This window comes from Morone saxatilis, unplaced genomic scaffold (genome assembly GCF_004916995.1).
Source record: "Morone saxatilis isolate NCDOM2014 unplaced genomic scaffold, NCSU_SB_2.0 Contig7, whole genome shotgun sequence".
NCBI lineage: Eukaryota > Metazoa > Chordata > Actinopteri > Moronidae > Morone > Morone saxatilis.
In genome coordinates this window covers 16,078,079-16,105,649 of record NW_023340246.1, presented here as the reverse complement: position 1 = coordinate 16,105,649, position 27,571 = coordinate 16,078,079, and the positions used below count along the sequence as shown (strand labels likewise).

At 41.4% G+C, this 27,571-nt stretch overlaps 1 protein-coding gene across 1 annotated transcript in view; it reads right to left on the bottom strand.

Annotated features, from left to right (window-relative positions):
* Nucleotides 1-27,302, bottom strand: part of grik2 (glutamate receptor, ionotropic, kainate 2) — a 56,132-nt gene extending 28,830 nt beyond the window's left edge. The window contains exons 1-6 of the mRNA XM_035679326.1: nucleotides 26,804-27,302; nucleotides 10,003-10,170; nucleotides 8,297-8,554; nucleotides 5,654-5,835; nucleotides 3,943-3,996; nucleotides 2,359-2,532 (exon numbers count right to left, since the gene is read on the bottom strand). Of these exons, the coding sequence (XP_035535219.1) occupies nucleotides 2,359-2,532; nucleotides 3,943-3,996; nucleotides 5,654-5,835; nucleotides 8,297-8,554; nucleotides 10,003-10,170; nucleotides 26,804-26,927 (960 nt within the window). The 5' untranslated portion in view covers nucleotides 26,928-27,302. The remainder of the gene's footprint in view (nucleotides 1-2,358; nucleotides 2,533-3,942; nucleotides 3,997-5,653; nucleotides 5,836-8,296; nucleotides 8,555-10,002; nucleotides 10,171-26,803) is intronic.
* Nucleotides 27,303-27,571: the final 269 nt, after the last annotated feature.

The window sequence follows — 27,571 nt, the reverse complement described above, 5'->3', positions numbered from 1 at the left end:
CTATCTATCTATCTATCTATCGTTCGTTAAAGAGGTTGTGGAGGGTTATAACAATTTGAGCTTTAAATTACTCTAGGGATATGGTTTAAAGACTCAACACAAATAGACAAGCTAGATCACCCACACTTGCACGTCCACACACAAATGAACTGGACTAATTAGCATCTCTCCTCTTATTATGCATCCCTCCCTGTCAGAGATACCTCTGACAAACAGAGGTAAGAGGCAGGGGCCGAGTGTGTTTGTGGCTGTGAGCCTGCCTGGGCCAAGGAGGGACTTCTCATTATGCATCCTTCCCTGAGACAACACTCAGCCTCACCCAAGGCACAGAGTGTCACTGTGATTATACACTACCCTGCATTAATGCGAGCCTAGTGGCGTGAGAAAAAATCGCATGCACCTCTCAAAGCTCGTAACACTCCCACCCCCATCTTTCCTGCCCATTCTCTTCTACCTCATCAGTCTCCCTCCTGCTGCCACCATCTCACCTTCCCCATCCCCCTCACCCTCATCCTCCTCCTCCTTCCATCTCAGTCAATCAATCCTTCATGAAATCACAAGGTGACACGGACAGCGTTGTCCTGGTAACCATTGCTACACAACTGTTGCCTGGTCACAGAGCATAAACAAGCCCGGAGCCCAGCAAGGCCTCTGTGTTGCAGAGAATGAGAGGAAGGTATGAGAGAGAGAGAGGAAATAAAAGCCTGGACGGAGGGTCAGGGTGGAAGGTCAAACGCCGGCTGCCACAGCCCTCCCTCGCTCTAATTTAATAATACCCTTCAAGGTGGCTTCTCAGCCCAGAGCACTGTAACAGAAATGTCAGGCAAATCTATAAATTAATTTACCACATTTGAGATGTAGAGAAATGTTATTTTAACCCATACATGTATAATGTAGGTAGAGGTTATTTATTTAAAATAATGCTCTCCATAATGCCTTTATTACACCATTAAAATGACAATGTTTTTATATGTATTCTGCTATTTCTTCATTCACTCATTATAAAGATTACTCTTAGGGTTGAACACTCTAAAGAATAAAATACATTAGAGCCGGGATTTATAAATAGAGCACTCTAATGAAGTACTTTATCAAGCTTGCATGAGCCTCTGGACGTATTATAATATTTATTATTTAACGGTGGTTCTAGTCCAGTGAGATATGTCAATACGTACTATAGGATCTGACAAAATGATTCATGCAATGTAATTAATCAATTCAACATTCTCCACTAATATCCATTAATTTCCGGTCGAGGGAAAAAATTCAAGTGATTTAACCTCTTTGTACGTTGCATTAATCTTTTCGCATACACAACTGCTTTGCTTAGGGAAAAAGATGCACAAACTGTTGTTTGAGGGAAATTAAATATGATATTTCTATATTTACAGCAGTAAGTACTGTATGTTTCTGGCGAAAAATTACAATAAGCTATGCTAGTAAACTATGATATGTTTACATGGCTTTATTTGGGAAAGTAAATTAAAAACTCATTGATTTCTATAACTGCTTATTTGTCGCGTTTCTCATCACATGTAAGCACGAATTAAGGCTGTGAAAAATATATGAATAGGCACCATGCAGTGTGTCCTTTTTTTCTTTTATGTAACGAGTCCTCTTTCATTACACCAATTCCTGATACCAGATCTTAAATCTGTCGAGAAGAATAAAGGCTGGCTGAAAGGGGAAAAAAAGGTGTTTGTCTGCAAGGAAGGTGTTGTGAGGGAGGTGGAGTAAATTGACTGTTTACAACAACAGACCCAGAGAGGGACCTTGAATGTCCATGACGAGCTCCATTCCCTTTTTCACTTTCAAATCACCTTATCCCTTGCTTTTTTGGAAGCCATCCTAAAAAACCAAGGCCATAATTTCCATCCAATTTGTTCCCCCTCTCTGCATGAGCACTGACAGATTGTCATATTTTGGCCACGCTCCCAGAGGAGAGTTGTGAGAGGCAGGAGGGCAGATAAACGGCTATTACCATTCACACCGGCTCATTACTGAGCATTTAGACCCAGGAGCACCAACCCAAAGGCTCCACGAAGAGGGCGTTCTGTGCCCACCCCAGGAGCCTTGCGCCATGAAACTTGAGATTGACAACTGGTTTATTAATTCTCCTCTAAAAATATTGTATATTTCAAAACATTGATTTTTCTTTTTTCACCTATAGCTTCATAAAGATCATTCTATATGAACACAAGTGCCTGCAGCATAAAGCCCTGAAACGTGCCATTACATTACATATGGCTTCCAATTCATCTGGTTATTTGGACACACAGGGATGAAGTATAAGCCTGTTTTTGCATACACAGCATAACGTGTGCATTACATAAACAGCATAAAAAGGTTTATGCCTACCGTCATGAATCCATCCAGCAGGCCCGAGTCCGGTTTGGGTGGGGCTTGTAGCCGCTCCATTGACCACTTCTCGATGATTGACGACACCTGAGAATTTTCTGTGTTGAGAATGCGGAACCCCGTCATGTTGACTCCACTATAGCGATACGGTTCCATGTCGAGGGCAAAAAGGTCCTGGATACATAAAGAGCAAAGTTTTGAGCTGCATAAATAATTTTTTTCTTTCATCTTTGCTTGTATACCTCTATACTGTGCATCTCTTGTCTATCTTTAATAATTAAAAGTAGTCAGGTGAGTAAAGGAAGTGAGAGCGAGGAGCACAGTTGAAGGTATGGCAGGAGTTATTCTATCTCATGCTGAGGCAGTAGCCTTGATTAAGGCAAGTCTTTCAAGGTTACAGGCAGGCTTTTGGGGGACTGCCATCTATCATGTGGAAGTGAAAGGACAACCCAATTGTCCTGCATACAGCATGTCTGGCATCTCACCAGGCAGATGTCTCTGGGATGCAACAACACAGTTGACAGAGCAACAGCAGGTGATGGACGCAGAATGGGGGTGCCACGGTCAATGTTTGCTGTCCTATTCCGAAAGCAGCATGGATGGCTTAGTACCAGTATACAGCAGCTTTGGCCAGCACAGTGGCTTCCAACCTGCCAAACTCTGGCTGATGTTAAAGTAGGCATGTTTCCACCCTGACAAGCAGCAGCATGCCACTGAAATAGGCCTATAATCACTATTCTCTTTCCTTTCCCAATGACATACCTGCTGTCACTCACTCCCCTTTCATCTAGCCAGGTTCTTATGTGGATACGCAAGGGATACTTACATGTCCTGTGCACTGTAAAATGTTTTTTTCAGGTCAGTTTTCTCCGACCTTTCCCTCAGCCTTTCACAGCATGCCATTTGTTTGTTAGGGCTATAATGGACCAAATGGGTGACAGTCTCATTTGCTCAGGGCTGTTATCTGAGCTCTCAGTCTTCTGTTCTCTGGGCTCAGTGAAGATGTGCTGCTGTTCATCTGGAGCGTAGCAAGTAATCTTTGTAGTGGCTAGATCAAAGAACTTTGCAGAACTTCAATCGCTGCCAGAGTCAGAGTAAAATATATCCAACTACTTTTGTTTCCTATACTCAGGGTTGTGGACAGCCAGGCAGGGTGAAAGGGTTGGTGCGGAATTTGGAAAATAAACCAAAGTTTCACAACTGATACTTTAAAATGCAATGAATATATTTATAATCAACTACCCGACAATGAGTCAGCTTTTCATGGCCATCTATTTCCATCAGCACAAATTCAGATTGTTGCTCAGGTTCCCACAAGCTTTCACACAAACTGAAAATAATAACATGTTTTTCCTCATCTGGTTCCCAGTTGAGTCATATTCAATTTTATTCTCAGAAAATAAAAACTGCTATCAGACACGCAGTCAGATGTATTTTTGCTTTGCAACAAGCAAAAACAGGTGAATGTTTACACTACAATAAACCCAGAAAATGAAAACCATTCAAATCACACACAAGTTGATAGCAAAAAATGTAATGTAATTGCATTTATTAAATTAAAAACAGAAGTGCCAGCATACTCACCAGGGTAGTAAAAATATAATGGTAGTACTCTGTCATCATACCCATGGCCAGGGCCTACAGGGGAAAAAGAACAGTAACTAAAAATCAAACATTAATAGCTTAAAAAGCCTTTTACTCCATTCATTTCATTCCATTTTTTATTTTGCTTTTATTGAACCTGTATAGTCACTTTAACACTAACATCTCATAGCTGGCCAGGAAGTCAGTCGAGAGAAAAAAAGTTTCACATTAAAAGAGACCAGACCAATTTGAATAGGATGGCCAGGTGGGGTTGGTGATCCATATATTGAATTATTATTACACACAGAATGAGATGGTGTCATCTAATCTGCCACCCAACCAAGCCCTGAAGGAGACATTTATGTTAAAATAAGAGTAACAGGAGAGTAATAGCTCTTTTACAAATGCTCAAATGACACATTTGGAAAGAGGATTTTTGAGAAAATATTTTTTCACACATGTTGTACTGATGTGATTCTGTTTATTTCACAGCTATCTCTCTCTATGTGAAGAGGCAAAAGAAGAAAAAAAACATGAAACGTTCCCATGTCTTTGTTATTTTCTGTGAGCACACTATTACGGGTCTTTACAGTCGAGAAAACGAGTTGCCATCACGAAGTATTGCAGATGGAGAGGAAGTGAATTGAGCTGCTGACACAGAGTATATGTTTTGTTGTGCCTACCAAGTATTCACCATCAATAAATAATAATTCTTGTTGCTTCCCGTAGATAAACAAATATATAGAGAAATCAAGCAGTGTGATGTGCGAGAAGACTTCAATTCAATACGAACCCCCACCATTCTCATAAATAATGTGCCTCTGTTAAATGAATTTAACATGCCTGTGAGCAGAATTAGACTTTCTAATTAAAAAACCTTTATTGTACAATGGAGAGCATCCATTATGACGGGTCAGTAGTAGAGATCTAATATTCTACTGAGAGATTAAAGATGCACAGAGCAGAAAGACGGTATTTGAATCATTTGCATCGGTGCTTAAAGAGAGGAAGAGTGAGAGTGGGACCACATATAAACTTGTTATTTTAAATATGTATATATACATAATGAATGAACCATATTATATATATTTAGTACTGAGACTGTGTTTCTATGAGTAGAAAACTATGTACATTTTGGGAATGCAGTTAATTCAATTTAATTCAATTCTAAAAATGCTTTAATACAATTACTCATTGTATACACAAATGTAGCAGACTGTTTCATAAACCTAAGTGCTGTTAGTATTCACATGCTGAACTTAAAAGGTGAGGACTATGGAACACCAAAGTATTCAATTTTAAACAAATAAAGAAGATATTATGAAATAAATTATGATATGACTAAATTGTGTAAGTATATAAATGAATCAACAATTTGTGAAACAATTGCAGAGGTGATTAAAACTCAACATATGAATATCGACCCAGTTCAAAAGTCTGTTTTCGTATCATATTGGCATTTATATCAATGACACTTTTATTTCATGTCAGGTTTTATTTCATGTCACTTCAATTCATGTTTAATAATTTCAAAGACTACTGTTTAATTTATATTTTTACACAATTTCTTCATATTACTATAAATTTCATAATTATTCATGTATCCACTCATTTAACATTTATCACTTCGGAGCGCCATCAATAGTCCCCCAGGTTCAGTTTTTGCAGTGACTCAAATCAACTATCATGGCTCATTAAGCTGAGCTCATACCTGTTTTAGGATCCAGGCAGCCATCTCATGTCCACAATCAAAGATGACATGGAACTCCTTTGCCTTCTTCATCTCCTTCAGAAGTGGCTTGGCGTCCTTGGTCTCTGTGGGCAGCTGTCGGATCTTCAAACGAATGTTATATCGTGACGGTGCCTTTATCAGCTCCTGCAGTCGAATGAGACCTGCAGACAAAGAGGATACATATAACATGAAAGAGGAATTTCAAAAGATGCAGCAACATAATGTGTTTGATCTCCTGCCATTTTGAAGTATCTCTGATTCTGAGGAGACCACAAAAACCAAATGGATTCAGGTTTTCTCAGCAGAAAAAGGCTCATATGCATGGCTTCCTAATCCAGAATCTATTGATCCTCCTACTCATGCTTGGCAAGCAAACAGACTGCTACAGACCTATCAAGAGAATTTAACACCAACCCAGCACATTGCACTCTTTTGTACCAAAAGCACAAAATGGAAAGAACCTCGATCTGCACCCGCCTACAGAAACTTTCAATCCTACAGAAGCCTCCCAAATGTTGAGACACTCTCGTCTTCCATGATGCCATACAGTAACATGGAATAGGTTCAATTTTAAACTGATGGAAAGCCGTGGTCAATCCTGCCTCTCCTGTCTCTCTCACACACACTTCAGATGTGCTCTGATGAGAGAGCCTCTGTTTGCCTAGCTTGTACTTGCCCCTAGGGAGCCTGATGCCGCCATCACATATTGAGCTACAATCTTCACCTTTCATTTCTCGACCACACGCTCAGGTAGAAAGCTCTCCGGGAGATACTGTGATGAGATTACAATGAGTTTCTCCCTCAGTAAAGAACTTCAGAGTGCAGGGATGAAAGAGGCTGGATTGATGGGAGAGATGATTACTTGTCATGGGTATAAAAATGGATGGAGCAGCGAGGATAGTTTGAGAGGGAACTGGAGAGAGATAGGATTTTTTTTTTTTTTCAGTGGAACCACTTTAAGATAGCTCAGCCTATTTTTTATTTTGAAATGAAGTGCTGGGTGAGCAGTTTAATGGTCTTACTGTGAGTGGGACTGGGTCTCCCTGAAGCCTATAGAAAGATTGGTGTGAAATAGGAACATGCAGGTCTTGTTGTGAAAGGAAACATTGTAGGGAGGAATACTGAACCTCCCAGAGCTTTCCCCAGGTAATCCCAATAGATCCCTACTCTAGGGCATGTCTGCGTCTCCTTGTTTTTGTTCGTACTGACACTTTGGGAGGTGTTAAGGAAGAAAAAAGAATCTGTCAAGGGAGCTCAACGTTTGGGAAACACTGTCAGTGTAGATGTTTGTGGGCTCTGGCTAATGCCTTCAGACTTTCCCCCTGGATCTTCTAACGGCTGTGCGTGAATATTTTATCCCCTCTGATAGTTTTTCCTGCCAGCCGTCAGATAGGCTCCAATCAGCATTGCGGGGCCCTAGAGCATGAAGCTGTGTGATTACAGCCTGGGACCAGGTGGAAGCGGTGGGGGGAAGCAACGCGGTTATGCAGCTGTCACACTTTTCAGGGCGTCAGGTGCGTTACAGCAGAAATGCTCCACAGTGGAGGCTCGAGCCGCTCCTATCTGACAGAGAGAGAGAGGCGAGAGGTCACCTTTTGGCATCTCACTGGGGCAGTTTCCTGGAGAATGAGGGTGTTAACGTACTGAGCTCCGAGGCAGGAAGCGACGAGAGGTCAAGGAGAGGAGTCTGAATTATGTGACAAGTGGGACGAGTCACTGGGATATCATCCGAGGTTAACGTACAGATGCTAGCATGCTGCAGGATTAGCTGTTTACTGACATCGACGCAACAGATGTAAAAGTAGAGATTTGGAGGTGGAAGTGAAACAGCAGTAAAACTGTTACTGGCAGTTGTTAAAAGGAACAGAAAAGGGTTTAAATTTCTATTTAGTGGTGCAATTTAGGATGTCAACTAAGACGATGTTCATTTGCCTAGAGTGGGGAGTGAATTCATAATGCAACCTGTCTAAAATTCAAACCTCCTCTCAACTCTATCTAATTTACTTACATTAAGTTGTCAACCACATCATGCCAAATAGCTCGTAAATTGCGAATGAGCATTTGAATATTGTTATCTTCTCTGGAGCGATTACACTTTACCTCATAAAAATATCACTGCACTCTGACTAAAATACGACTCGTGTTTTAAAATGCATATTACGAGCCACTCCACAAAGTCACAGCATAGACGAAATGGCTCACAGACACATTTGATAGCCACCCTCAGAGATCAAGTGTCTATGTGTGTTATTAATGGCTGTTGTCAGCCCCCACATACTACAATTCTGCATTGCATTAATTTGAAGAGACATTGGGTCATTCTGGGTAATGTGGTTTTCTTTTTTTCTATGCTGCTGCTCACTCTTCTGGAAGACTGACATGGGCAGCACCTGCAGGACTGGGGCAGAACAGTAAGCTATTGATTTCTGAATTAACTTGACAGGTTACAAAGCACACACTGAACTCTGAGCAGCAGTGCTGCTTTTTGTAGTTCACCTGGTACCTCTTGTTTTCCTGGACATTTTAGGGTGTAAAGACTTCAGGTTGTAAACACTGTCACACTCATCATGCAAAACAAAAGCACCACTGGAAGATAAAGACAGACACCAACTGTACCTGTACCTGTGCTGTCGTCGTACACCACCGTGACGGTTCTCCATTTGAAGAAGTGCACCAGATCGAGGATGGCTCTACTGAGGGAGGAGAAGTCGGGGTACAGGCTAACATAGTACGAGTCCCTGTTGTCTGACACTTGGTGCTTCCACTTGGTCTGGATGTGGGGCACTCCCAAAGCGTTGCAGATCGACTGGACCGCATTGGCTGACGAGCTGTGTGAGGGGCCAAAAATGGCCGCCACCCCGAGGGAAAGCTGATCACATGCTGGTGAGGTAGGAAGCAGAAGTAGCGACAAGTCAAGTGAATGTTTCTGTTGAGCTTTTAAATTTTACTGTTTCTAAATTATTTTGGTGTTCAGTTTTTTGCCCCACACGTCACCCCAAACAAACAATACCTAACCAGAACAGGTGCTTGATAATGATCACTGATAATCAATGTCCATGTGTGTCACACATGGACACAGATAAGCACATGGGGGATGAGTACACATTTCTGTCAATAGTTTACAATATTCCACCATAAGGAAGAATAAGACTGCTAGCAAGGAAAACATGGATATAAAGTGTCAAAATTCAATTTAATAAAATTGGCTTTGTAAATGTTTTATAAGGAAGGAAATGCTTTGTTAGACCTCAAGGATACATACATTGAGTTTTGGTGAGTAACACGTCAACAGCAACTTTATTTACAAGAAAACCCCACAATGTACCGTCAGTGTGAATAACAATCTGCTGCAAGGACACTGGCAAGCTTTTTACCATTTCATTCAACTTGGTAAACTATAGCCTATCATAAAAATATATTGTCAAGCCTTTGTGGATGTTCTGACGGTATAAGCTGTATTGAGTGTTTCAGTGACTGTGTCCCAAATCACTACCTCGTTTCCTCAATCACTACTCCTTTCAAAATAAACACTGAATAATTTACTCTATAGTGTGCAGTAAATAGAGATTACAGACACATATTAATCACACAGCTGTAGAGCTGCTATAATTTTTGGATCTATCAAATGTTACGCATAACAATATGGGGATTGAAAGTAGTGTCTGTGCCATGCCCACTAATCCTTGAGGGCTCTATACGGTATTGTGCATACATTTCACACTCAAATAAATTAACAGACAGCAAACACAGTGTACTATATAGTAAACAGGAATTAATTTCAGACACAATGAATGTCTAAACTGACTTTCTGTGTTTGACTCCAATCTTTGGTCGTTCACGTTCAGTTCACATAATCTGTGAGCTGTTACAAATAATAGCAAACATTTTTAATGATTTGCAGAAACTTCATACTCAAATGAATGTCCTCTTTTAAAAGTGGAGCCATTTGCACTACCTTTGTTTCCTCAAAACCTGTTAAAGGACCAGTGTGCAGGATTTAGTGGTATCTAGAATATTGCAACCAGCTGAAACCCCTTAACTCAACCAAGTGTGAAACCCTGTCTAGAACCAGGGTTTGTTTTATCCATTCTGGGCTATGTAGAAAAATGGCGGTTCAACATGCGGCCTCTGTAGAGAGGACCTGGCTCATTCTAAGGTAACGAAAACACAACTATTCTTATTTTCAGGTGATTGTACACTAATGAAATCATATCTATGCATATTATATTCCATGTATGCAAATATATCCCTCTAAATGTTAACACACTGGACCTTTAAGAATACATTTCTTAAATGCGTTGGAGACCTTCCCATGCCACCTAACTCACCTTTCCTGGAGGCCTCAAAGCTGTCGAAGATGTTTATTCTCTGGATGTCATAGGTCAGCGTGGTGTTGGGGAGCAAGGTGCGGTTCCTGTTGATTGTGTTCAAGGCAAATTTAAAGGCTAGTTCCTCTGCTCCAGAGGGGCCGCTCTCAATGGATTCAAATATTCCTCCTGAGGGTTAAGAAAAACAAAACAAAAAAAATAAAATCAGCCGAGAACCCTCTGAATAGTCACTTCCTCCTCCTCAAATTGCAATAGATTCCTTAACACGAGTAACATTCAAATAAAGATCGATACGATGCAGGCAATTACAGCCCAAGCAGTGCTATCATTTTTAACACTTCAGTATTTGTAGCCTCATATTATTGATGCTATTGTGTTCACAGCTTTACACAGCTCAGTCACATACTGATATGAAACTGATTAACGGTGCAGATTTGGCGATTGGATCTCATATGATTTGCATTCTGTGGCAGTCGTCTGTGTAATTATAGGCAATCAGTTACATAGGGAGGTGAGTTCAGGGGTGGGTGCCCTTCTTTAACTCCCTCACTCAGGTTCACTCTACCATTTTGTCCCATTGATTTCAGTGATTCTCAATTGAGAGAAGAGCAAAGAAAAACAGGAACGTGGGAAGCAGACAAATCGTAGCAAAGAGGATAAAGAAAGAAATCCGCATTTAAAGTGGTATAGAAAGAGATGCAAGAACAGACAAACAGAGACACAGAAGGAGAAGGCCAACCAAGTCAGAAATAAAAAATTTTTTTAGATTACACTCAGAAGATCAAATTATTATATCTGCATCATAGTTAAATGTTACTTTTGTTGTTTTTTTTAAATGGAAGAGCTTCCTGAGTTTCATGCTGTGCCTGCCTGAGAAATCTTTTTACCGTTTGGATGTATATGAATAACACCTTGTGATGCTCATTAATTGACAAAGTAAAAGCCTCAACACTAAATACAAACAATACTTGCTGTTACACCATGCTGTGCGAGCCAGACAATATAATTACTGCCGCAAAGTAAGGTGTTGTCAACTTAAAACGGCTCCCTTCAGACTTGTCAATTATTTTGAGCTGAACAAAAACGATTAAAGCTCCAGATGGTCCATCAATGTGGTTCGGAATCCTAAACAAAAGGGAAGCAACGTTCGAACCGACCCGCTATAAACGTGTCTCATTCAAGATGTCCAGACATTATTTACCTGCGTTCGTTTAACAAGCACCAAAATGCTTCAGTAGATTTAACTCCAATCCAATTTACATTTTTTTTTAAAAATGGGAACATTTTCAAAATATATACATTTTTGCTCCATCTAGTCTACAAACCAGTCAGCTGGGACATATTTCATTTTAATGGGGTCAGTGAGAATGATGGCAGTATTTTCACACAACCATCATTAGTATGAAGTGAGGTGATGTTGTAGGTGGTGCAATATGCTGTAGCATATTAAAGTTTCACAAAGAATACTTCTACAGCTAAAACAGATGTAGAGTCAAACTACTTTCAACTTCCAAAATAAACAATCGAGCCCACGTTACGAAAGCTAAATCGTGAGAAAGCTTTACAGAAATCCAACTTAAAAGAGAATGAATGAGGGAGGGTGGGGGGAGATGAAAGGGGGTTGTGAGAGCGGCTCTGAGAAAACACTCTCGGAGTCAAGAGCAGGGTTCAGTAGTCCATCCACGGCTTTCGTCCTCCCAGAGGACAGAGAGTTGGTTTGACGAAATCTTGAAAACTAAAAAAAAAAGTTTAAAGCCTGTTTATCGATTCAATTACAGAGAGTGAGGGAAAAGTGGGAATGGAAGAGAAAAAGACAGACAGAGTGGCACATTGTTTAAAAGGAGTGGAGAAAGAGCTGTACAATAATAGACACAGCGGCTATAAATAGTGCCTGGCCATGGCAGGCAGTGATAGAAAAGGAGTGCAGGAGGGCAAAGAAAATGTCATTAACTTAGGGAAGTGAGCTTTATCACTGTCACCATTGTACAGCCATATGTTGTTCTTCCTTTATTTTATAGCGTTTCTTTTATATATAGTCCGGCAGAGAACTGAAGGAGGTAAAATGGAGGAAGAGTGAGAAGGATGTTGCAGTGTGAGATGAGAGGTCGGTGTAAACCTGCAAAGAACGTGTTTTGTGATTCACTGTCAATGGCTGAGCTAAAATAATGAGGTTTTCATGTGTTAGTCTTCCTGCTATACAGCAATGTAATGTGAACATGCTGCTATTCGTTGCTATTCGTGGCATTTCATTTCACTGAAATAGCACATTAATCTTCAAAAGAATGAATACCCGAAAATCACCATTAAAGATGATTGGAATCGTGTCAGTCTGACCTAATAGTTAATTATTACTCTTTTGCCCTGAGGGAACAGCCTTAGCTCTACAGGCCTGTTCAACAAGCACACAAGTATTAAGTTATGCTCATCCGATTTCTTTTGCACACGGTATGCCTTGCACATGCCGGTTTAAAAAACAAAATCATACACTTTGGAGCAGAAACATTAAATTAATTCCACAATGGGCTACATTTCATATTTCCAAGGAGGATGTGAAGCATTACATTACGCTGCAAAATGATAGCATGCAGAAAATAAAATGTTTATTGTTTGATTTGCTTGGGATACATCCACTGCTATTGTTTACACTAAATGATGAATCCGACACAAGATTTCTTCCCAAAGTGGACTTTTTGCATTTTGGAAAACACACTGGTATTGGGTGTAATGTATATTTATCTTGCTTAAAGTCTAATAACACTCGGTTTTGTATCATCTATCTGTCCTCACTACTTGGCGTTGGGGTCCGTCTGATTGCAGGTGTGTGAGTTACGGCTGAGATAATCAGTGTGTGTGTGAATTATGGAGCCGCCATCATTGGGACTGGTGTGAATTATAGTGCAAATGAAAGCTCTGAGTGAGTTATGAGCTGGATAATCACCATGACGAGAAAACAGGCCTGCTGATCTGAGTGTCTTGGTGTGTGCATGCGTGTGTGTGTATATGTGTGTGAGAGAGAGCCTGAGCTGAAAGTGGAAATGAAAAGGCAGTGTGGGAGGGCGCCTCCTCTATGTAAATTTGACTCCCTTTTAATGTTTGTTCACAGTTAATCAAGTGCATTTTAGATTGAACGTTATAAAGTAACTTGGTCATTGGCTTATTTTCGGAAATTAGCTCAATTTGAAATTAGTTCCTGTTAATAGAAACTGTTCACCTCTGAAGGATACATCATGAATAACAGTAATGGACAAACCTTTAAATTGTGAATGGTGATCAAAATGTGTATCACTTTTGATTTAACATATTCTACGGCTCACATGCTGCTCTGAACAAAGATTAGAACTAACACCATATTTCTGTGACTGCAGTCCACTGTAAATACTAACAGGAGTATATTCACTACCAAAAAAAAAGGGGTAACTCACTAAACTATGAATGAAAATATAATTAGCTCTCTCTACTCAACGATGCTGTTGTACACTGGGAGATGACAGATATGTTGCCATGGTGACTCATGCGTCTATGCTATGGCTGAGAGGCATCGGCAGTTTTGGAATCTGTGCAGCTGATTGGCGGAGGACGTTGTGATAGTGCATACGGCCTGTCTCTGTGACTAATGACCAGCAGTGCAGCTGCAGGATGGTGGTGGGCTGTAGGGTGGGTGCCATGGCAACCAGAGAGCAACCCCGTCGCTAGGGCAAGTGGCCCAGGTAGTGAAGTCACTCAGTTAGGCTTTAAGACCTCCACCTACCACACCCCAACACCGTGGCCTGTTTCTGTCTCATTCCGTCTTTCAGCATTGGTGCTCGGAGCCAATAGGCAGGAGGCAAAAGTGATGGAAAAGCTCCGTAAATATCCCCGAAATTCCCAGTGGGAGCGCTCCCTGACATGTTTGGCGGTGAATGGGACATGATGCATGAAGGCCTGCAGAGAGTCGCCGCCCCTGGTCATTAATCTGGAGCTCCCCTTGTGGTAGACTGACCTTCCTATGCTGCACAAGGGCCAATTCTCTCCCTGAAGATCTCCAGAAATCTGTCCGTGGACATCAACTGTGCAGGATGCTTACCGGTGCTATGGTATCACACAAGCAAACCATCATCATTGTAGTCTGTATGAATCACCTCTGAAAGCTATTTTCAGTCCTGGTGTGTAATCTTATTTCTCATAGAAAATTCTTTAAAAGCAGAGGTCTGACATTTTATTTATTCTATTCTACATGTATGGGCAGAGACAAACGCTGCTTTAATACCTTCAGTAGCAGGTGATATATAACAGTGAATTATTTGGCCAGCTACAGCTTCTCTGGCCTTGGCTCAGAGATATTATCTTGCAGACCCTTGGTATTGTAGGAGCAAGATAAGGAAAGCAGTAAACTTGGTTTATGGAGGTACATTTTCTCAGAAGATACTTGATATAGATCTTGGTTGAGTTTAGTAAACTTATTTAGAAGCCAGACTTGATCTTAAATCAAATGAGAGAAACAAGGCCAAAAACAACAAAAAGCAAGTGAAATACGTGTTTCCCATTAAAGAATAGACAAGAAATCTGTAAATAGGAATTCAGGTGTTATAAAGCATGAAAGACCAAGCTATAGTAACTTGAAAACAAAAAACTGCTTAAAACAAATCAAATAAGGATAATAACAAGCCAACCAATACAGTGAACCAATAACGTAATCAATCATTCTGTTAGAATTAGTGAAACTGAAGATGAGACCATTAGAAAGCAGCTTATGTTATCAACAGTTTAGCTGTTGTTATCTGACTTGTTTGGCTTGTTGTGTGGTTTTTCTCCAGAATAGAATCACTCCTGTCACCCCAAAGCCTCTTGACACTAGACTGGACTGTCACCTGCCACTGCTGGATGCTAAGCCTCAGGCTGACTCACACACTTGAACATACACGTGTGAACACACACAATCACGCACTCCAATGATTGAGCCTAAACAAACCTGTCAGGTAAGAAACAACTGAGACCTGGGGGAAATGTGAGTGATGTGAGAATTTAAAGCCCATGCCTGCGGCATTCCGAGATAACAAAGTTCAGTTAGACTTGGGGTTAGAATTAGCTATACCAATGCCAAAAGTACAATCTCATCAATCTCTTATAATGAGCACACACACAGTCTTCAATTAGAAATGTGTGCCACCACCCTCGTCCCTGACCCAGCTCCAAGTGGGAAACCAGTGATCATATAACATGTATTAATTCTGAGCGCTGGCAACAGATGTGCTAATTTGCTAGGCTCTCTCTATTCATAATAATGTGCCAGCTCCCTCCTCAAAATATGTGCTAATTTGCAAGGGCTCATTGTGGATGTGCTAAACTACCGGCTGACATTTTGTGTGCTAATTTGTCAAGCAGGGACCCCTTTTGGTACTAATTGTGCCAAACTGTGAGTACACTTCCACAGGCCTTGAATTGCTGAAGTCCCAAATGACTTCTGTCTGCTCACAGTTTCCAACCTCTCCAATGCTCTCAAATTGTGAATGCAACTGAAAAGAAATACTACTGTGAAAATAAGATGCATAAGTGCGCACGCTCGCCTGCACACACACAGAGATATACGCACACATACACATTCCACAGAAAAATGTGTCTGCTCTCGAGATTAGATGAGCTCCTTAAAGAAACATAGGAACGCAGCTAGAGTCAAATGCAATGGTGGTTCTGTAGTATCATCAAAGACACACACACACACACACACACTATATACAGAAATAATAATAAAGTCTGTTCCTGAGATTATGAGTGTCATCTAGATGCATGTGAGTTTCAACTACCTGCTTAGACAAACATAGAAACACAGTGAGAGGCCAACACATGTTTTGTAGTGTCAGTACAGACACATTCCCCAGGAGAAACTTCCCCCCCCCAATTTCATTACCTGAAATCATCAATTCACATTTTACAACAAACACAGATACTTGTGTTTACGGTGGCAACTTATGCAGCAATCTTCACTGTGTCATTTATTGCTATTGATTGATTTAATACTTTATTAGACATTTACTTTTTGGATTGACTTACTGAGATTTTCATAATGCCCAAGCTGATATCTTAAATTTGCTTGTTTTATAGGACCAGCAGTCCAAAACCTAAAGATATTTAGTTCACATTGGACAAAGAACTGCTATTAAGTGTTACAACTGAGAAGCTGGAACTTCTTTTTGCTAGAAAAACGACTTAAACAATTAAACATTATCAAAATAGCTACCACTTTCTACTCCACTTATCATCGATTAGCACGTTGTTGTTTCAGCTTTAATTCTTTCAAATGCTCAAGTAAACTACTTTACTTTACTAACTACTTCAGTCTGTGGAATATTGTACCAGATTGTCATTCTTATTTGTGGAGATAAAACATTCAATACAAATCACATATACTTTATGTTACTACCAAACATTTTCTAGGCACAGAGTCACAACATAAAGACAACTGTAAGCTCCTTGCTTGCAAAGGGTACAGATGTTTTTCAAAGCTTCTGATGCACACAAATCAACAGAAGCACACAGAGCAGAAGACGGCGGCTGTAAAATAATATGCAGAAAGGTTGCAATGCGTTTTTCAGTTCTTCTACAGGCATCATTCAGTGCTGCCTGAGGAAGAGCAGTCAAGCTTCAATAAATATTTTCACTCTTTGCAAGCAAAGAGTTTTCAATTGTCTTTATGTCGTTTCTCCGTGGGACAATTTAGGAATGTTTTTCCCCAACTGTATCTGACAGATACCAAAGCTAAGAGTTTGAATGCACTTTCCATCTGCCCAAATACCTCGGGGTACACGAAATATCCAGTATATTACCATGGAAACAAGATTCATACAAATAAATTCTGTAAATTGGCTACTAGCATATAACAATGACAATGGTATCATGCTTGCCACAATAACCCACACTAAGTAAATGTAGTCAATAAATGCGGCATTTAAGTTTATTATCAACATAACAGATAAACACCATGAGCTTAAGATGCACTATAAATTGCAGTTGTGGCATGAAAACATAATGTTTTAGAGAAAAAATTTGATTGATACACATTTTGGGAAAAATACAGTGGCTTTCACACACTGCGGGTTTTATGAGCCTCAAAGCTTTCACTCCTCCTATCGGACTTCCAAGTATAAACCTGAGTATTCCCAAAACTGCAAGGTTATAAGTTCAAGTAAATAATATAAATCCCAAAACTGCACTCAGGAGCTTTTTCTGCCAACACAGAAAATATGTGATTTGGCTCTAATACACAGGCCAGGGAGTGAGGGGGACCAGTTCCTGAACAGAATGCTTCCTAATGTTCCATGCCTCACCCCGTCTCAGCCATTCCTCTTTCTATGCCCCATCTTTTTTTCTCCTTTATCAAACGACCACACACACACACACACACACACACACAGCCTTCCTCACTCCCTCTGACTAGAGTGCATCTCATGGTGGCCTCGGCAGGTGACAGATGGCGACCTCACAGCGTTGCTCACTGTAAACTGAGTTTTAATCAAGCCTAAGCACGTGTGAGAGATGCTAATTATCCACTGCAGACTAAGAGAGGCAGGAGTCCAGCCTGGAGAACATTGTGACAATGCATGTGCATGTGCATCTCTGGTTTATAATCACTTTCCCCATTGTGATAAAACCCAGTTGGGCATTATTATCCATTTATGGCACTGCAGCTGAGAAGTATGAGGCAGGATGGACTGGGTGTCTCGAGTGTCCCTGGATACTCCAGACCTCAAGCTGTATTGCTCACCAAAATAAATATAGATGAGAACTTGACTAACAGTAATCTTGGAGTCTTAAAACTCTCTGAAAGTTAAGCAACGGGATTTCCAACTGTCTCTCAGCGTACTTGCCAAAAGACTCTCACACTACTGTGCAATTTCTGAACATTTACATTTTAGACATGAAACTACCACTATCAGACAGTGAGAGTAGAATAATCTTAAAATTACAACATCTCTAACATGCATTAAACATATATCATTTGCAGCCGACTTTGGTACGGAGCTAAAAAGAACTTCAATTTATAATGATGCAATTAGGTCACAGCAAATTATGTGAGACTCTATCATCCTTCCTGCTCCCTTTTGCCACTCTCATTCTAATTCTCACCGTTCTCCTGCTCATCAAAATGGCCCTGTATTACACTCTTCCCATTGTAATTTTGAACAAAATGGCTGTAAAATTAGACTTTCTTTCTTGTAGAAGGGCAGATGTTATCTCCCGTCAGAGCCAAAGGTCAAGAATTAATTCAGGAGGCGGCTCTTTAATGCTCACAGCTGGGTTTTTGAAGGGCGATGGAGAGAGAGAGAGAGAGAAAGACATTTTACAGGATTTCAGTAATCTGATTATAATAATTGTTAATCTTCATAAATTTAGATATACTCGGAGAGAAGGTGATTAACATTTTTTACACAGGCAATGACCCAGAAGCTGGTAAACCCTGACTTTAATATGCCAAAAATATATGAAGTAAAATATAAATATATACAGTAGATCGGGCAATAATTTTCTTACATTCAAAAAATAAATTACAAATCACTTGGAGAATCATTGCTAGTGGTTTCCAGTGCATTACAACTAAAGAGTTCTTTCACCACAGTAAATCCACACAGTATCTTTACGGCCTCATCAAAGCCATTTCTGTCAAGAGAAGAATATGGAGACTATAGAGGAGACAATATAAGCCGTGAGACAAAAGTCAAATAAAGTCCTGCACCATGTCCCATAGACACACTGTGAAGTAATTCATGGTGATAAGAGCTACAGTATAGTGTTCTATTCCAGGATTGGGGAAGTTCAATAGAAATGTGAGACTGAAAAGATATTCTTTGCTTTTAAATTCAAAGGTACCATAGGAATTAAAGGCCGGAATGTGTATGTCATATTTCGTCCTTTGTGTGCAAGGACACTGAGACCAGGGGAAGATGGAAAGTAAGGCTTGATGATAGTGCAAGAGAACAAAGTGGAGGGGAAGGACCAGGAGACAAGCTGAGAGCCAAAGGGAGACAAAGACGACGCACAGAGAAGGACAGCAAAGGACGAAGGGGGAAAATGGACAAAGGAGAAAAAAAAGAGAAAGGAAAATGGACAGAAAGATATTTTTTGGATTCTGGATATCGATTTGATGCTGAAAGTGCACCTTGCTGTCACACCATTTCCTCACAGCCTATCAAATGTGCTTAGAAAACAACAGGTGATGGCCGTGACGACTTCAGTCGGAGCAAGCTGTAGGATATAAGAAGACGGCAGATGGGTGTGCTGTCAGACAACCAAAAAGAGGAGAGCTTTAGGAAGGAGGGAAGGAGAAAGGGAGGAGGGGCATAAAAAAAATGGATGAGCGAAGGAAACGAAGAGGGAGAAATGGAGAATAAAAGAGGTCACTGGAGGCAGATAAAAGACACTCAATTAAACGACTGAATGGATGGCCTATTAGACCTGAACGGACACCTGCACTCCCCCACCTCTCCCTCAGCCACAGGGCAGGAAAATGTCAGCTCCTGGGTTGGGTTCATCAGCCTCCCATCAGCCACTGCTGTACACAAGCTAGCTGATAATCAGAGCTACAGGTACAAGTCAATACTTTGCTGCAAAGGTGTGTCAATTTGTCTTGCTTGTTCTACAAACACACAGAGGCAATTGCAGAGCAGCAGAGAGAGAAAGAAATGAAAGAGACCTGCACACTGACTTCAGAGAGGGGAATAGCCAGAGGCTACAAGATACGAAGAAATTACTGTATAATGAGGTTCCTCAAATGTGCATGCACATTTTTTTCTCAGTAAAAAGATCTTGAGGATAAATGTAAAAAGACAATAAAGGTGAAATTGGTGGAAAATCAAGAGTCCTGTTCTAACCTTTCTTCTGATCTGCAGTCTACTGTTTATTTCACCATTAATCATATTCATTCACACCCTGTTGGGTAGGAAATCTGTGTCTTTTTGTCATGTTTTGTCATGCAACAGCAGGGTGTGGGTATCATTGGTGGCTGTGTGAGGGAAAAGGAGGCGATTGGCATCCTTATGTCTCAAAATCTTTTTTAAAAAAAGATGCAAGACGGGAAATCAATCCAAGTCTGTTCCAATCTGCCGTAATGCTTTATGTATGTGTGGATGACGTGGGATTAGAAGGTCATATCAAACAAATGGTGAAGTGTGTCTTTTTGAGTGTGGGCGACTAACAACAGAACCCTGATGGAGACTACTGCAGCCAAAAAAATAATAATAATTATAATTATATCAGTTACTGCTGACACAAATGCTTTCTTTCCCGTGCATTCTTCTCCCACCTTTCCTTTCACAAATACCTTAGAAACAAGAAGGCTGCTAAGAAAAAAAAAAGCTGCACAAACATTTAAAAATCCTCTGAGCAAAAGAAGAGTAAGGACAGAGAAATGAAATTCAACATAGCGGGAGGAGACGTTTTGCATAGCCCTGGTGGATTGTGGACAATAGAGTGTCATGCTGATTCAAAGAACATGATTTTAAGTAAGCCTGCCTCAATACGTCCTCCCACAGAGCCCATTTCCCCCTGTGTCATTGGTTCACACAGAGAAACGTTCATACATCCGACCGGCTGTGCTGTCAATGGGAGCCTGAACTCTTTCACTCGCCCTCCTCCTCTTGCTCCTTTATTCAGCTGGCTGGAGATGAAGGTGAATCACAACATCCTAACCTGATCGGTGCCTCACATCATAGCCAACGCAGTAGGGCTTTCTGCAATCGATTGACTTCTGAATTTTATGTAGTTTGGAATTCAATGTTTTCACTCACGGTGTGCATCAGAAGATCTGATTTGTGAGCTTGAAATTCACATGTAACTGCATCAGCTTTAACGAACATTTATTTGGAGGGAAATGATACATGTGTATTTACCACTGAGCCCTACGTGCAACAAACACATCGAGCAAGAGGAAATCAATGACCCTCCTATATATTAAGCATAGATCAAATATACAGTAAACATTTACTCTGGCTCCTAATTAGCACCATCACCAGCTTTCATAATAAACTACTGACAAGCCATGCTTGTTTGCCTCTATTAAGCAATCACTTAATAGTTAATTACCACAGTTGAGGTTAAAGGGCTCACGTATTACACCCACATACGACGCAAAGAATGGCGCCATATCCCGGAAAGCCTCTTTATCACACCACTTAAAGCAGCGCCAGTTCAGAATGCATATCACACTGAGAGTAAATGAACTAGTCCGACTGAGTCTGGAACGTGTCGGACAGATCTAGAAAGAAGAAATATGATAATGACTACACCAAAATACCATACAGGCCTACAGAAGTCCCTGCAGCTTGTCGCTGTTTAAAGTAGTCATTAATTCACAGTAGCATATATTATTAATTCAATCCCACACATCCTGCTTATAGTACACATTTGTTCTTTTTTTTTTTGCATTCTCACAGATGGAAACCTGTGATAAATACACACAGGAGGGGCCAGCCGGAACTTGGCAATGGTTACTTGCTATGCTGCCAGTTTTTTTTTTTTTTTTTTTTCATTATTCCTCTTAGCAAAACAAACATATTGATTTTTATTGATTCCCACCAGTTTACAGTCTACTGGAAGTGGAGACAGCCAAATATGTAATGAGACAATATAGATAAATTCATGATATCCTAATAAAAATACATTTTGGGTTTAGTTTCCCAAGAGACCTACAAGGATATTTGTGTTACCAATGTTTTTTACCCCCCCCCCCCGTAAAACCTATTTCATGCATATCTGTACAGTCCCGGGCTAATTTTCAGCTTGCTAATACTATACTGCTGACATTTATTCAGAGCTGTAGTGCATGACTCCTGGTCTCCCACTGTATTTCCACTGCATTCTCTACTGTCCTTTCTGTCTCTCTTCACAGAAGCCATCAGAAAACAGTAATACAAAAAAAAAAAAAAACACAACTGAGAGTGGGCTGAGAGTGGACTGCTCAGAGGCAAACTAATCTATCTTTACTCTGTATCTGCTGGCCTCGACACTCACTTGACTTTTTTTTCCTGCTCACACTTTACACAGACTCCCTCTCTTGCTTTTTTCCTCTCTAACTAACACTCTTGTTTTTCTTACACCTCTCAGTGACTTCAAATTTTCTCCCGTCTCCCTTGGTGGGATTGTGAGGAGGACAGCTCAACATGTGTTAAAGGATGCAACAACAAAAAAAGATTCTTTGTGAGCGTTTTCATCTCTGACCTTCAGCCAGCTCTGAGACAGACAACCAGGCAGCAAGACATGCTGCAGGGCTCTTCTCGAGGGACAGTTTCACAGAACAATTGCACATATAACCCCTAACTCTTTCTGATACCCAGGGAAATCCTTGAGTGACAACGACAAAGAGTGATAGGCTGTGAATAATGAATGCCAATTCAGAAGGCAAGCTTTCCACGAGGCAGTAGAAGAATATAGGACTCTATTTGATTTTGAAAACTGGAGAATGTGTCAAAAGACGCGGTTACGCTACAACTGGCTACCCTGCGAACGAGGTCAATCATCTAAGCCTCCTTCGTGTAAATACTTTTGGAATATAGCTGGCAAATCTAAAAAAATGACTAAATGCTGAGCACAGGAAAACTAATTTCATACCTCACAGATATTTTCCACTTGAAAATGACAAGAAATCTGTAGCCTGAATTAATCACCATTGAGCCCTTTTGTAACTGAGGCATGACAGCAAGACCTTCAAAGACTCAGGAATGTAAACATGATTTAAAAAAAATCCATCTAGATAGTTCCCTGCTTGAAGCTCATGTGTGGTGCTGCATGCTAATGTAAGACAGATCTCCTTTTTGTTCTTGAAACCCACGGTGGGTATTTTTAAACCGTGGAAATCATTTGCCAGCAGAGAGGAGATAGTTTCATATTTCTATAAGCTATAGCGGGGCCAAGTGACACATGAATATTTTAAGCAGCTTTGTGCCTATTTAAATGTGTTTGCTGTGAACGTGCTGGCAGTGGGCCAGGGCACAGGGTGTTATCCGTAATTCCTGCAATCCCAAACTAAACTCCAGCACGCTGATAATTCAAGCTGGCGGAAAGCAAAAGCAAATAAAGTCAATTAACTACAAACTCCCCTTGAATTTGTTCTCTCTACCCTTGCTTGTTCTTGACAACCTTGTAATTTCGCCACCATAACACAGTCAAGGGGATGAAAAGAGTGTTAAATTTTAGAAACGCAATAAAGGACCTTTATCCCGGCACAGCATTGTGGAAGTAGTTAGATAAACATAGCGTTCACCAGAGGGAAATTGTGTCTTTTGTCAGAGGACTGAAAAAAAAAAAAAAACAACTTGATTTCCTTTCCAAAATGAAAAGCAATGTTGTGTTTTAGTCATAAATAATCCCAGACATGTCTGTACTGGGAAAATCTAAACATAAACAGCAAATAAACAAACAAAATGAGCATCTCTGAGTCAACAATGCTTTCAGCAGCAGTTGACAGCCCAGGGACATTCTGCATCTGCCAGTGCTGTTTGAAGATGGCGGCGATAATGTTATCACTCAACCTCACAGCCGCAGACCAACTACAGTCATCAGAATTAAAGAACTGTCTCCATTTCATTGTTGATTTTTCTTCAGTTTCAACTTCTTCCTGAGGCGGTTTTATGAGTTAGACACATGTCTGTAAGTAAAACTCAATTAGCTCTGATGGAACGGCAGATGTGATGACTCATTGTTTGTATAACGGAACATTTGTTACGCTAAATAAGATCACGCACATATAGCGCTATTTCCATGGAAGAATGTAATCTGAGCTCCTTTAATTGTAGCCCTCCAGTTGGCTGACACATAATGATATATAGACTGAATTTCCACCTCACTGAACTCTAACTGCTCATCTATGACAAATGCGAAGGTTGAACTTTGACAGTAGAAGCATCTTAAAATACTACAGTATTCAAATTATTTCAGGAAGGTCAGATGTTTCTCCAATTTGAATATCTTAAAATTTAAAAAGGGAAAATGTTAGCAAGTGAGTCAACCATAATTCAACTTGCAAATTCAATAACAAGTTCTGTTTTGTGCCAAAACACTAAGCGTTGAGAGTTCATTGCATGTTTAAAGTGGAGCTTTTACAGCTTTTGCGTTAGCCCACAATTTAAGAATAGAAGTGGAGAGAAAACCGAAGTGGCAATTGAAAAAACAACATTTTGTTCTGTTTCTCTGAGACCCTTAGCGGTATCAGTAGCTACAAGTTCTCATTCTCTGCTCTCAAAAGGCTACTGTGAACTTGTTATAAAACGAGAATCTTCTCTCAAGCGTATTTTATTCCACCTTGTAAGGGCTGCAGCGGGTCCATTTCAGTATCAAAGTAAATGAATTACTTGTAAGATTTATAAACGAGGAACACTGAACACAATAATTCAATTCTGTGTGGAAATTAGCTCAGCATATTTGCCTGCAGCTGGTGGCCAGAACACTTGTTTTTTTCTCTCGGACACTTGTCGCTCTACATGGTGAGACTGATGCTGTGAATACAAAGGGCTGACTATGCTTTGGTGTTACACTGTGTGTGTGTGTGTGTGTGTGTGTGTGTGTGTGTTTGTAAAGGTCTCAGCCTGACAGGAGAACAGTGGTTGTACAATGTGAGCCGCCTGTCTGGGCAAAATGGAACTTGGGGCAGGAAGGGAACAGACAGACCCAGGGGAGCTGACCTCCTCACTTAGCCAGCCTCCTGCAGGAGCAGCTGGGATTATCTGCTGAGCAAGCACATCCTGCAGGACAGGAAATGCACATGAAAGTGGGAACGAATAGGCTCCATTGTCTCTCCAGGCAATTTTGTATTTCTTCTCTCTCGCACACGCACTTACACACGCTGGCATACATTTTCTAGTTTTTGATAAAAATCACCCACACACACGCACACACAACTCTGTCATCGTCTATCTGGCTCTGTTAGAAACTCAGCTCCTTTACAAGCAAACACAGGCAGATACGCATATCATCGCTTCTAAAGGGAATGAATTACACTACACGAAACGGAGCCATGTTACAACGGAGAGATGTGAAGTGGATGCCCCAAGACTGACAGAGACGATGCTGTAGAGACTAAAGCTTTTGCAGAAGGCACTGATCGTTGTGCTCCCTGCAACAGGCCAATAGACCGGGTCTCTGTCCGTGGTCCTGAACAGCCAGCTCCATGCCTTGGCTGCCTGCAGGACCACGGACAGAGACCCGTATCACGACCACCAGCCCCGCAGGCAAGAGCTTTACCTCCGAGCTAAACACCTCAGTGACAGGAATCACCTCCTTATCTTGCACGGTTATGTCTGTCGTGCTACTGATGCCAGATGCCTTGCAGATCCAGCGTTTTAGAATAGGCGACATGTTGGGTATGGCGAGACAACAGTGACTCCAAATCTACAGCCGGACACTACCAAAATATTAAAAAAAACACACAACCCCGCGATATCAATTGCAAGAATTAACAATATCCTATCGATAAATCCCGCACTGTTTCTCCCAGGATTTCACTCATTATTTGCCGGGGTGCTAACTTTAGTGTCAAATACTATCGTGCAGGGACTTTTGCAGCCCCCCACCCACCCAAAAGGATTGCCGAGTAGACGCCCGGCGTCTGTCAGACAACGTGTGAGACGGGAAATCGCTCTTCGGGGTTGTGGATGCAGCAGGAAGACAAGCACATCCCGTTGCCATAGCGCCAGCTCTTGGACGCAGCCTGACTCTTAAACAGGACCCTCGGGGGAATTGGGGATTGTAAGGATGTGTTGTCAACACTTGATGACATCCGCTCTCGGGGTGGGGAGGGTTGGGGGGGAGGGGTGCTCCCCTGTCACTCCAAGATGTTCTCTGTACATTCAACAGAGAGCAGAAAACACAGCCACCCAGAGGAATACAGGCGTTTATAGCGCAGTTTTAAAGTTATAAATCAACAACAACGCGCTGTAGTGGCAACTATTGAAGAAGTGCTCTGATAATCAACATTCATTCTATCATTCTTCTGTCAGGAGATGTTCTGTGGTTCTTCAGGAGGAGTGGCTAATCAGTTTTTAGGCTAATGAGCTTCACTTGAGTACCATCAGTATGAGAGATGAGTCGGTTGGTGCATTTAAACTGTTGTGTGGTCTCACTTGTGTAGCTTTGTGTAACATGACTCAGCCAGCCACCGTGCACCCGGAACTATCAGTTTTAATTTAAAGCCAATAACGGTGTCAATGAGACAAACGTGAATTCCCATTGGATAGTAGTTCAGTGGGATTAGGGGATGGAAAGCAGTGCCCGGGGTATTGACTGGCCCTTTGTGACAGATCAGAGTGATTGATCCGCACTCGGAGGGGCAATGTTTACATGTTAACATTTACTGCAGAGGACATGTCGGGGTGTGAGCAGTTTAAAAGGGCCGTGGGAGATACAGGAGAGGATACTGAGGAGATGTGTTTTTGTTGAGTTTCATCAGCTGCCCATATCTGTGAACTGTTGCATAGGAGGGCTCCTTTTACCGGTTCTTTCAAAGTTACTGTAACACCGGTTTCAAGGTTCACGGAAAAACACCATTCATCCCTGATGGTGATGCACTCGGTAAAAAACAAAAAGCACCCAAACTAGAGGTAAGAAACAGAGATTGTAAAAGACACAACTGTAAACTATTCATGAACAAATGATTCATTGGAGTGCAGGTAATACTGTTCTGCCAACTCTACACAATTCATTACAAAACGAGGGACAAAATGTGTCCATAAATCTGCTTTTGCATCCGGTAACTGTCAGTTGGCCGTGGTCATACAGGCGGTGCGTGAGACTGGACATCGCTTACAGATGATATCGTATCATAAACAAACAAGATTCTTACCAAATCTTAAAACGTGTGGCATCCCGCGAGAGTAACCAAGAAACAGCAGCAGAAGCGGGATCAGCCTGAGGTTGGACCTGAAAACGAGACTGGTTATCATCAGATGATGGGAGGTAATCTTCATGTTGTTTATAAAAAAATGCACAGTGGTTTAATCCACCCGGTGCACGGGTTCGATTCCCCCGTAATTCTTCTACGGTCGTTGGGCAAGGCAGGGTGACGGCGGCCCTGGATGCGCAAGATCACGGCATGGTCACTTGCGCTTTCCCTAAATCCATTAGCAGTCCCGGCATGATTCCTTCCCCTTCCCCTTGTCCTCCTTCACTGCGCCAAGAAACAACAATCCTCCGGGTCGAGGGACAGCGGGACATCCATATCGAAGGGTACGGATCCAGTGAGGAGGGGGGAGCCCAAGCATGGGCTATAAGGTGAGGTACTTGAGAGGGTTGGAGAGGGGCTAGAGAGCGCCAAGCAGAGGATACAGCAGCGATATGCAGCCCCCTATGAGGCGCTCTGGGTTGCTTGCGCTCCCATTATACTGCACTGCTGCACAGGCTCTGACGTCGAGCCAAGGTTAGTGTTGTGAACGCGCACCAGAGAGAGAGAGAGAGAGAAGGGACATGGATCTACAGATAGAAGGAGATGAAAAAGAGGGAGGATGGGAGTGTAGAGAGAGAGAGATGGATGGATGGGGGGAAGAGAGAGAGAGAAATAAGGGGGGGAGGGGGAACTTTATTTCATACCACCTTTCTAGGCTGTACCTTCTTC